The sequence below is a fragment of the Molossus molossus genome, unplaced genomic scaffold (assembly GCF_014108415.1).
Source record: "Molossus molossus isolate mMolMol1 unplaced genomic scaffold, mMolMol1.p scaffold_m16_p_8, whole genome shotgun sequence".
In the NCBI taxonomy this organism is placed as follows: domain Eukaryota; kingdom Metazoa; phylum Chordata; class Mammalia; order Chiroptera; family Molossidae; genus Molossus; species Molossus molossus.
In genome coordinates this window covers 62963309-62975690 of record NW_023425402.1, presented here as the reverse complement: position 1 = coordinate 62975690, position 12382 = coordinate 62963309, and the positions used below count along the sequence as shown (strand labels likewise).

General features: G+C 36.4%; 1 protein-coding gene across 4 annotated transcripts in view; it reads left to right on the top strand.

Annotated features, from left to right (window-relative positions):
- CASP8AP2 (caspase 8 associated protein 2) overlaps nucleotides 1-8120 on the top strand; it is a 35527-nt gene extending 27407 nt beyond the window's left edge. For 2 of the 4 annotated variants that reach the window (XM_036248116.1, XM_036248115.1), the window contains exons 8-11: nucleotides 270-3399; nucleotides 4721-4820; nucleotides 5385-5437; nucleotides 8020-8120. In XM_036248116.1, coding sequence (XP_036104009.1) covers nucleotides 270-3399; nucleotides 4721-4820; nucleotides 5385-5437; nucleotides 8020-8029 — 3293 coding nt within the window. In that variant the 3' untranslated portion in view covers nucleotides 8030-8120. Of the gene's footprint in view, nucleotides 1-269; nucleotides 3400-4720; nucleotides 4821-5384; nucleotides 5697-7208; nucleotides 7435-8019 lie in introns of all 4 variants that reach the window. The other 2 variants (XR_004957601.1, XR_004957600.1) reach the window with 2 other exon arrangements.
- The last annotated feature ends 4262 nt before the right edge of the window (nucleotides 8121-12382 follow it).

Genomic DNA, 12382 nt, shown 5'->3' with positions numbered 1-12382 from the left:
CTGCTAACCTGAAGTAAAGATACCTGAACAGTTGGTTGATGGTTATCCAAATGACCAAACTCTACATTTTCACTGTTGTCAGACACCTTCTGAGAACAGTCAAGACCAGTGACATGAATAAGTATTAGGTATTATCATTCTGCTTAAGAAAAAAGCTATTAAAATAATGAAATGCCTGGTTTTAATTTTTTTGTTATATTTAGTATGGAGATGTCAGATGACTAAGACTCAGTGGTCATGTGACTATAGTATACTTTTTTCTTCCACAGATGTGTTTCCACCAAATTCAGCTCATTCTACCTCCAAGAGTCAGTTTGATCTCAACAAGGAAAATCAAAAGCCAGTTTGCAAGTCTGACAAGTTTACAGAGGCAAACTCTCATAAGAATTCATCTTTAGATGAATTAGAAGAAGGAGAAATTATAAGTGACAGTGAAAACTCTAAACCACAAAAAAGTTTTGAAAACAATGCCAAACCTAGAGCTTCTACTGAAGTGCAGAATAGAAAGACTAGCCCAGGAAGTAGGAAAAGTACTGTGCATTTGGATAAAGACAATAGGAAAACATCTTCTATAAAAATTCAGCAGACCAAAAGGAAATGGAATAAGAGACAGAGTGAATCTAGCAAGTCTTCAAAAATAGAGAAAAAAGATAAGACAATGAGCACCTCCATCCTGGAAAAAATAGTTCCAATTATTGCTGTACCTTCTTCTGTGCGAGAAGTTATGCACATGTTACGAATGATAAGAAAACATGTAAGGAAAAACTACATGAAATTCAAGGTAAAATTTCCATTGAAACAATTTCACAGAATTATTGAGTCAGCAATTTTGAGTTTTACATCTCTCATTAAACACCTTGACTTATCCAAAATCTCTAAGTCAGTGACTACTTTACAGAAGAATCTCTGTGATGTTATAGAATCCAAACTTAAGCAAGTTAAAAAGAATGGCATAGTGGATCGTTTATTTGAACAACAACTACCAGATATGAAAAAAAAAGCATGGAAATTTGTAGATGAACAACTTGATTATTTGTTTGCAAAGCTTAAGAAAATCTTAATAAAGTTTTGTGATTTCACAAACTTTGGCAGTGACAGTGATGACGGGAAATTTGAAAAAAATAAAGAGAAAACACAGTATTCAAATTCTCAGAAGGGGAATGTGGTCAGCTTAAGCAAAGAAATGCCGAAAGAGAAATCCTCAAAATCAGAAGATTATATTTATTATAGGTCTTCACTAGGATGTAAAAAATCTGAGGAAAAACATCAGGACCAAAATAACTCCAATATTAACACAGTAAAGCATGATATTAAAAAAAACTTGAACACTTGCTTTGATAATAAGTGCTCGCAATCTGAAGAGCATTTCTTGGAACTGAACTGTCCGAGCACCCCAAAGCCAGGAAGAGTGGAAGGCAGCACCATAGAGGATACACAGACATCCCAGCATGCTGCTTTGAAGCCAGAACGCTGCTTTGAGATTCTTACTGAACAGCAAGCATCTAGCCTCACTTTTAATTTAGTGAGTGATGCACAAATGGGGGAGATATTTAAAAGTTTGTTGCAAGGTTCTGATCTTTTGGACAACAGTGTTAACTGTAATGAAAAAAGTGAGTGGGAGTTAAAGACTCCAGAAAAACAGCTGCTAGAGAGTCTTAAGTGTGAATCCATCCCAGCTTGTACAACGGAAGAGCTAGTTTCAGGGGTGGTTTCTCCGTGTCCTAAAATGATTAGTGATGATAATTGGTCATTATTATCATCTGAAAAAGGTCCATCTCTGTCTTCAGGACTTTCATTGCCAGTTCATCCCGATGTGTTGGATGAAAGTTGTATGTTTGAAGTTTCCACTAACATAGCTTTAAGTAAAGATAATGTCTGTAGTTCAGAAAAGAACAAGCCCTGCATTTCTTCCATACTGCTTGAAGATCTAGCGGTATCTTTAACAGTACCATCACCTCTGAAGTCAGATGGCCATCTCAGTTTCTTAAAGCCTGAAGCTTTGTCTAGTTCAACTCCTGAAGAAGTTATTAGTGCTCACTTTAGTGAAGATGCCTTACTTGAGGAAGAGGATGCATCTGAACAAGATATTCACTTAGCTCTGGAGTCTGATAATTCAAGCAGTAAATCAAGTTGTTCTTCATCATGGACAAGCCGGTCTGTTGCTCCAGGTTTTCAGTACCACCCTAATCTACCCATGCATGCTGTCATAATGGAGAAGTCCAATGATCATTTCATTGTGAAAATACGGCACTCAGCACCATCTACCTCCCCTAGTCTTATACAGAATATGGTGGCTAGTGAGTCATTTACATCTTTGCCCAGAGAGGGAAAGGAAACTGATGAAGCAGCAGAGAAGGAATGTGTTTCCTGTCAGAACACAGATTTCAAATCTATGGAGGAATTAAAACTTTCCAATGAAAATGTTGACAGCAGTAAATCAGCTCATGAAGAACAGGGCTGTATGATACAAACACAGGTACCTGATATATATGAATTCCTTAAAGATGCTTCAGGTAAAGTAGATCATAGCAATGAAGTGGCTGATGAGTGTTTCAAGTTGCATCAAGTATGGGAACCAAAAGTGCCTGAAAACATTGCAGGATTGCCTCCCATGGAAGAAATTCCACGTTCTGTTGAGGGTCATCTTCCAAACACATATGTAGACCTCACAAAAGATCCAGTCACTGAGACTAAAAACTTGGGGGAACTCATAGAAGAAGTAGGAGTTTTAAACATTAATCAGTTGGGATGTTCTGGAAACAATTTGGATCAAAATGCTCAGATACTAGACAGTGTGCAGCCTGATGCTGTAGATGCATTTATTGACTTGACACAGGATGTTTCAAGTGAGAGTAAAAGTGAAGATAACCATCCTGCTTTAGCTGTTGGACACTTGGGTTGTCAGGTGTTTTATGTAGGTGAAGATGACTGTAAAGAAGAAAAGGTGCAAGAGCCTTTAGAATGCATGGTTGAGGAAGCCTGTATCGATTTGACCTCAGACTCTCCCAGTTCATGTGAAGTCAAAAAGGAGGATTTAAAATCAGAACCGGCATCAAATTCTGATAGTTCAGAGTTGCCTGTGTCTTTGGATAATGCTCACAAAAAGAGAAAAAACCTTTCTGATCTAAATTATTCTTGTCAGAAAAAACAGAGAAAGGAAACAGACTTAACCAGCAAGGAAAAGACCAAGAAAATGACCCAAAATTCTGGTGAGACTGGTGAAGCTCACCAAAGGAAATCCTGTAAGAAAAAGGCCCCTGCAGTGGCTAATGATCCCTCATCGTTAAAGGCAAGCCCAGGGATTAAGGGCCCATCAGCAGCATCTGGCACTTCTCCCATAAACCTTTCTGCAAAGAATATTATTAAAAAGAAGGGAGAAATTATAGTTTCGTGGACAAGGTAAGGATCTTATGAGACATTTAAATCGCTGGGAAATTTTGAGAGGCCAGCAATCTATTCTGTCATGTCACCATAGTTATATCCCACCCTAAAATAAGGAAAGTGATGACTTCAAAAGGAGCCAAAGTTAATAGAGGATACATTCTAGGGTATAATCAATAGCAGTGGCTCTTAACCAAAGGTGTGCATTAGCACTATGGATAGAAATTTTCATTGTGTTTTAACCTCACTTTGTTAATTAAAAAATTGTTCTTTCAATTGTAAAGAACCGGTATTGTCACACTTTAGAAAGGAAGAATGACAGGTGGTAAAATGGGGCAAAAAGTGTAAGCATTTATAATTTGACTTCCTTAAATTAAGAGTTTCAAAAAAGTTTCATAAACAGGTTGTACTTTTTACTTTTATGTGAACTTTAAAAGAAAAGCAGATTTTTTTTTTTTTTATCCTCACCCGAGGACATTTTTCCTTTTTTGTTCTGGTAGAGTGGGAGGGAGAGACAGGAACAGAGAGAGAGAGAGAAACATCGATGTGAAAGGGACACATTGAGTGGCTGCCACCCACACAACCAACCAGGGCCGGGGACAAACTGCAACCGAGGTATGCGCCCTTAGCGGGAACCGAACCCGGGTCTCTCAGGACTGCAGGTCGACGCTCTAACCGCTGAGCCAAACTGGCCAGGGCAGAAAAGCAGATTTAAAGAGCCCATTTCAGACATAAGGGTAACCACAGTTGTGAACTGTTGGATTAGAGGTTCATGATCTGTAGACTTGGCTAGAGTGCATAATGAGGGAAGCTGAATTTTGTTGAAATTGGTGATAGATTTGTTTAATACCACAGTCGTTTATACCTTCATTTCAGGTAACTTAGAGGTGGCACAATAAAATCTCAGAGATTGTAATAATGTACATTGGTTCTGACCATGTACAAAAAGCAGAGGCCTGGGAATTGAAAGATGTGGATTCTATTTTACTTTTGTTCGTTTGCTTATTGAGTCTGTTGTCATGTTTGGGCCCTAATTTTTAAAGTATTGTATACATTAAAGGTAGAATTTTTAAAAATATATACTTTTGTCATTAGAATAATAAATGAGTATATTTTAGAAAATTTAGAAACTTAGAATGAGCTTACAAATTAAAATCATCCATAACCTTATTTCTTAGAGATAATGATTGTCTATGTTTTGATATACATACTTTTTCTTTTTTCTACGGATTTTAATAAAGATGTCACCTCCTACTGGTGGATATTAAGGCAGTGAATGGAATTTTTGTTAGCTTTCTGCTCTAATCTACAAAAGCTAAATAATATTTTTTCCCTTCAGAAATGATGACCGGGAAATTTTATTGGAGTGTCAGAAAAGGGGGCCAACAATGGAAACATTTTCGTATGTAGCTGCCAAGTTGAATAAAAATTCATCTCAGGTAACTTCCCGAAATCTCTATAGTTTCACAGATGTTATTATTCTAAATACTTAGATTTTATTTTCACATGTTTAAAATAGGTAGATATTTACTTTTCAACATCTTTAAATGTACGGCTTTTTATGTAGGACTGTTAAAAACTTGGTGATTGTGGAAAAACAACCCCTTTTTTTTTTTCTGTTGTCTTAACCATTTACTTATTTGATCTTTAACCATTTTGTAATGTTTACTTGTTTAAGAAAGTTTAATATTGAGACCTGACTTGGGGTGGTGAACACACAATACAATATACAGATGATGTATTATAGAATTGTACACCTTAAACCTATATAATTTTATTAACCAATATCACTCCAGTAAATTTATTTAAAACAAAAGAAAGTTTAATGTTGAACATTAAGCTACCAATCATCTTTAGTGTGAAGATAATTTTTCTAGAAATACTTCATCTCTTTATTATTGACAGTAACTTTTCGATATTTTGTGAATGTAGTCATTACAGATAAAAAAAAAACAACAACCTATTGCATTATTTAAAATTAACACTCATTTTTAATTTTTCAGGTCTCAGAAAGATTTCAGCAGCTATTGAAGCTCTTTGAAAAGTCAAAATGCAGGTAGTTAATGGTTATACTACAGGAGACTAGTAAAATAAATGTTTGATACTGTAACTGTGCAAGTCAATGTCCTGTTAGTCATTGAAGGTGTGAGTAGTGGGTGAAAGACATCCAGTTGAGTTCCTGCTTCAGTCGCAGCGTGGAAGATGATTGCTCGGGCAGGCTTCTGAGGTCACCAAACCCACAGGATGTGCTCAGAGTTGCAGTTCAGATCTGCATGGCATTCCTCCTTAACCTTCTGACTGCTGATGAGTCTAAGGTGGGGGGAAATCCATTTAATGATTTAGTAAAAAAATTTTTATAAATGAAAAATAAAACCTTGAATAGTTTGTGTCACAGGCAATGAGGTCTGTTAAGTCATTATAATTTAATATTTTTCACATTAAAATTTAAAAAAAATTTTATATTTTACATTACGAGTGCTAAAATACTTTAAAATACAAAGCATACTCTTGTAAACGTGAAATCATTGTCATCTAAATAGATGACAATGATTTATCATGTTAAATTACTAATAATGTTCACAGACATGTTTCCTCAGTTTTTTTTAAGCTGTTCTTATACAGGTTTATTAAGGCAACAGTGTTTATCAGCAGGGTTTCTCTGTAAGACCAGAACTAGTTGCTTAAATACTTGGACTTTACATAAGAAAATTTCTAAAGATATTTAAGATATCATTATTTTTTAGTTGATTTGTAGTTATAATTATTTAAATGCAGAACACCCAATTTTAGTCCTGGCTGGTATGGCTCAATGGTTAGAGCATTGGCTTGTGCACAGAAGGGTTGAGTGTTCAACTCCCAGTCAAGGGCATGTACCTGGGTTACAGGTTTGATTCCCAGCCCTGGTTGGGGTGTGTGTGGGAGGCAACTGATCAGTGTGTCTCGCTCACACCAATGTTTCTCTCTCTCCCCGCCCCCTCCACTCTCTCCTAATATCAATAGAAAAAGTATCCTTGGGTGAGGATTAACAACAAAAAACCCACCCAATTTTATGTTAAATTAAATCGGAATAGAAACCATATTTGGCCTGTGAGAAGGGTTCTCAATATATTTGAGTTATAAATCTGTGTCTAGACCTGATGTAAATTACTCTTTAGAAACTGTTCATTTTAGTGTCCTCTTAAAGCAAAGAGTTTGCTGTTGAGATCTTCAGAAGATATTTAGTAGTTTATGGTGAAATTAAAATTCTATTTATATAATTCAGAATGTGAGATTTAATAATGGGGAATTTAAGGAAAAAGCTTATTTCTAAAGGACCTTTAAAAATAGTTGAAGGCAACAATGACCTGATTATTTTTCAGGTTTGCTGCGCTTTAAAATTTTCACTGCCTTTAAGAAATTAAGCTGAGTTTTTTGTTTTAATTTCATGTCATCTTAAAGTATGAATTCCTTCTCTTGTGAAGATAATGTACATGCATGGGAGAATTAACTTACATCTGGAATGATGCTTATTAATTTGAAATTTCCAAGTTCCATTACAAATCTTTTATTGGATTTAATACTTGAGATCTTATTTCCTTGCATAATAGCACAATTAATGTGTTATTTCATTTCTGGTTTGTTTCTTAACTGATTATTTCCCCCAAGTACTATAGTCTCATTAAATTATTTTCAAAATCAGAGTATAATAATAAAGTTTCCAAACTGATTCTGTAAAAGCTAGTTTTTAACATCAGTATTACCTAAGTAGAACTCATTAAAGAACAACACTTATGAAATGGTTATATTATAAAAATGGAATCATAACTTAGCATTTTCTTACATTACAGATAAGTTGCTGAATTCCTTGGAGTCTTAATTGCTATTGCATACTACAAAGAAGCTTGGAATTCCTCATGTTTTAAATGGGGATGTAGAGGGCAATTTTATGACATTTGATTACTAGATAATCTGCATTTGTTATTACTTGCTGACTCGTTACTCTCTGGTCAGCTTGTTCCAGTCATTGTCTGATTTGTGTATCTGTTATTGGTCAAGATACTTATTTTTAAACAGGTTAGAACTTGTTATTAAGATAAAAGCAACGACAAGACAATATTGAAATCTTAGTTTTGATATTTCAAAGAAATGATTTTCTTTTCTAGATTTTTAAAAATAGTTTTGTAGCATTTTTAAATTAACCATTATTTAGTTTGTTTTTATATATTTTTATTTGCTTTTCTGATGGCCTCATTTTGGTAAATTGTAAAGTAATTTAAATAGTGTACCTGTAAATATGTATACTTAAATTGATGTAAAATACTTTGTGTGTGTGTATCTGTGTTTGTGTGTATACACACATGCATAAATGGTTTTGCCTAGCCAAGGGATTTTTTTTATCTGTATAAAACTTTTTGTATAAAGTTTGCTTTCAGTACCAGTAATGTATAAATAAAACCATGTAAATTTCTGTTATATTTGGATTAGAATGTTTTTGTTCCCCAGTATGTTTAGATAATAATTAAAAGGAAAAAAAAGGTAAAACTCCCAGGGAATATGGGAGGCTATTGTGAAGTGGATCCAGGTGGGGGTGTGGATGGCTGCATGTCTGTGAGTGGATTCATTATAGAAAACCAGTTGCCTTTGCCTGCTTTCTCACAGCAGGTACTAGCACAGTGAACCAGACCTCTGCTGCAGGTATCCTCACAGATAAAATCAGGGCAGCGCAGAAGCCCTTGGGGGTCAAGATTTGGGGAAAACAGGTAAGGATTGACTAGCTTGTGCATTATGTGTTCACTCTTCCCCCTCCAGAGTCATAGGTGGGTTATTATCTAGGTCCAAGACTCTGGAAGTGCCTTAGGAAATTGCCATTTCTCCAATTGTGTCTGAAGGGCGAAGCCCTGATCTGAAGGCCTGCTTGGTAGATACACTGAAATAATGAACTGGTTTTTGTAGTGCCTCAGCTGTCCACTGTATTGCTTATCTTCTTCTCTCTCTTTGAACCTTCAACATATCCTAGGGGGCTGACTCTCAGTCTTCCCCAGTGCATACTGTCACTCAGAAGAGCCCATACCACCAGGTTAAATGAGTTCACAAGCCAAAGTAAAAGGATAACTGGGAGATGCCACTTGTTCAAAGGAAAATAACAAAGACCACAAGTATTTAAAAAGCCAATAAACAAAAGAAAAAAGGGAAGATTTTGGTAATATGATACAAGAATAAGAAATAATAAACCAGGTATAAGTTTAAAAAACTTTAAAATAAAGAACATAATAAAGTGGAGTAAAAATAGAATGGATACAGCTGAAGAATGAATTAGTGAGTTGGAAAATCAGATTGAGAAACTCCTAGAAAGAAGCAAAAAATAAAGGAAAAGATGCCAAATAGTAAATATGAATGCAAATTTTAATTTAAAAAAAAATTTTTTATCCTCACCCGAGGACATTTTTCCATTTTTGTTCAGATAGAGTGGGAGGGAGAGAGAGGAAGAGAGAGAGAGAGAAACAGCGACGTGAAAGGGACACATCGAGTGGCTGCCACCCACACGACCTAATCAGGGCCAGGGATAAACTGCAACCGAGGTACGCGCCCTTAGCAGGAATCGAACCTGGGTCTCTGGACCGCAGGCCGACGCTCTAACCACTGAGCAAACCGGCCAGGGCAATATGAATGCAAATTTAAGTGAGGTGAAATACAGAAGATATGCCAACAATCAGATAACAAGAAAACCAGAAGATTTAATAAATGGTGTTGGGAAAATTGGACAGCTACAGGCAAAAAAATGAAACTAGACCATCAACTTACACCATACACAAGAATAAACTCAAAATGGATAAAAGACTTAAATGTGACCTGTGAATCCATAAAAATCATAGAAAATGTAGGCAACAAAATTTCAGACATCATACGCAGCAGAATTTTTACTAATACATCACCTAAGGCAACAGAAACAAAGGAAAAAATGAACACATGGGACTACATCAAACTCAAAAGCTTGTGCACAGCAAAAGAAACAACCATCAAAATGGAAAGGGAACCCACTGTATGAGAGCATAATTGCCAACGATATATCAGAAAAGGGCTTAATTTCCAAAATATATAAGTGCTCATACAACTCAACAAAAGGAAGACAAAGAACCCAATTAAAAAATGGACAGAGGAGCTAAATAGACACCTCTCCAAACAGGACGTACAAATGGCCAAGAGACATGAAGAAATGCTCACCATCACTAATCATCAGAGAGATACAAATTAAAACAACAATGAGGTTATCACCTCACACCTGTCAGAATGGCTGCCATCAACAAATCATCAACAAGTGTTGAGGGTGTGGAGAAAAGGGGACTCTAGTACACTGCTGGTAGGAATGCAGACTGGTGCAGCCACTATGGAAAACACTATAGTGTTACTTCAAAAAATTAAAAATTGAATTGCCATTTGACCCAGTGATCCCACTTCTAGGAATATATCCTAAGAAGCCCGAAACACCAGTCAAAGAACATATGTACCCCCATGTTCATAGCAGCACTATTTACAATAGCTAAGATCTGGAAACAGCCCAAGTGTCCATCAGTAGATGAATGGATAAAAATGCAGTGGTACATACACACAACGGAGTACTATGCAGCTGTAAGAAAGAAAGATCTTTTATCCTTTGAGACGACATGGAGGGACCTGGAAAGTATCCTAAGTGAAACAAGCCAGGCAGGGAAAGACATATCACATGATATCACTTATTTGTGGAATATATTGAACATAACAGTCTGAGGAACAGGATAGACCCAGAGAAATGGAAGTAGGGTACAGATTGACAACCCTCAGAAAAGGGGGTGTTGGGGAGGGAAGAGATAAACCACAGAACTTATGCATGTACGCATAACCAATGGACACGGACAACAGCTTGAGATGGGGTGGGGGGGTTGCGGAGGAGGGTGTTAATGGGAAAAAAAGGAGAAACATCTGTGACAAAAATAAATTAATAAAAAAATAAATAAATCATTTTTAACAAAGTCACACACACACACACACACACACACAAAGACTGGAAGAGGAAAAAAATCAGACTGAAGGGACACACACACACACACACACACACACAAAGACTGGAAGAGGAAAAAAATCAGACTGAAGGGCCAGAGTGCCAAAAGAGATAGAGAAAGAAGTACCTGCATCTAGACACACTGAAATTGAATATTGCCCTGGCCAGTGTGGCTTGGTTGGTTGGAGTCTTGTACCATAGACCAAAAAGGTGGTGGGTTTGATTCTTGGTCGGCACATACCCAGGTTGCAGGGTTTGATCCCTGGTCTGGGCGTGTAACCGATTGATATCTCTCACATCGATGTTTCTCTCCTTCCTCTCTCTGGCATCAATGAAAAAAAAATACTCGTAACAAAAAGAAATTAAGAGTATCAAAGATAATAAGAAAAATCTAAAATATTTTAGACAGTAAATCATTATATAAAGGATCAAGAATCACACTGAACTCAGTCTTCAAGAGCAATACTGGCTATAAGAAAATATTTTTGAAGTAGACCTAAAAATTTACATCCATTTAAATTGTTATTAAAAATGAGGATTTAAAACCATTAAGATTTACACTCAGAGATCTGTGTGGTAAATGTTTTTGGAGAAACTACTTAACAATAGAGTCCAGGAGGTAATACAAGAGCTAGGGGGTAAGAGTGGTCAGATATCTTGATAAAGTGTGTATAGAAGGAGAAAGATAAAGGAAGTATATTAATAATAAGCCAGAAATTTAGACAATATCAACATGAATGTTAAAGTTCTTGGCTTGTTAGGATGAAGGTATAGATATAAAAATGTTGAACTTTTATTTATTCATTTAATATTTTTTAAATTTATTTTTTAGAAAGAGAGGAAGGGAGAGAGAAACATTGATGTGAGAGAGAAACACTGATCAGCTGCCTCCTGCACGCCCCCTACTGGGGATCAAGCCTGCAAATGGGGTATGTGTCCTGACCAGGAATTGAACTGGAACCTCGAATTCCATGGGATGACACTCAATTCATCGAGCCACACTGGCCAGGCAAAAAATGTCAAATTTTTATTTTTTTAAATTATTACTTTTTAATCCTCACCTGAGGATAGTTTTCCATTTAGCTTCAAATAGTGCAGGAGGGAGGGAAAGAGGAAGAGAGCAAGAGAGAGAGAAACATCGAGTCACATTGATTGGAAGCCACCTGCACCGCCCCAGGGCCGGGACGAACCGCATTCGAGGTATGTGACCTTGGCCGGAATGGAACCCAGGAATCTGGTCTGCAAGCTGACGCTCTAACCACTGAGCAAACCGGTAGGGAAAATGTGGAACTTTTAAAAATGAAGTATGTCATTCAGAAAAGTGCACAAAGGAAATAGTGCAGTCAATTTTACAAAGTGAACACTTGTTTTACACCATCCAGAATGAGAACTTTGCCAGCTCCCCTACCCTATTCCTAGTTATAACTCTCCTACTAGAGGTAAACACTATTGCTAATGTCAATAGGTTAGTTTTGCCTGTTTTTGAACCTTTAAACAGAATTATATACATCATGTATACTCTGACTTTGCTCAGCATTGTGTTTGTGACATTCATTCATTTAGGCATTTCTAGTTTGGGTTATTTAAATAGTGCTGGTCTGAACATTCTTTTATGTTTTTTGCTGTATACATTTTTGTTGGATATATACCTAGGAGTGGTATACATATGTGAATCTTTAGTAAATACCGCCAGTTTCCCCAAGTGCTTTTATCGCTTTGTACTTCCACAAGTAGTCTATGTGAACTGTTTCTTCACATGCTCTCTCACACTTCTTTTTGTCAGTCTTCAGCCATTCTGGCAGCGGTGTAGTGGTACCTCCGGAATGTTTGTTGGCCATTTTGAATGTCCTTTTTAAATAAAGTCTCTGACATATTTTTCTTATTAATTTGTAGGAATATTTATGTAATCTAGATATGAGTCATTTGTTGGTTCTGTAGGTGGAAATACCTTCTCCCAGTTTGTCGTGTGCCTTTCACTCTGTCACA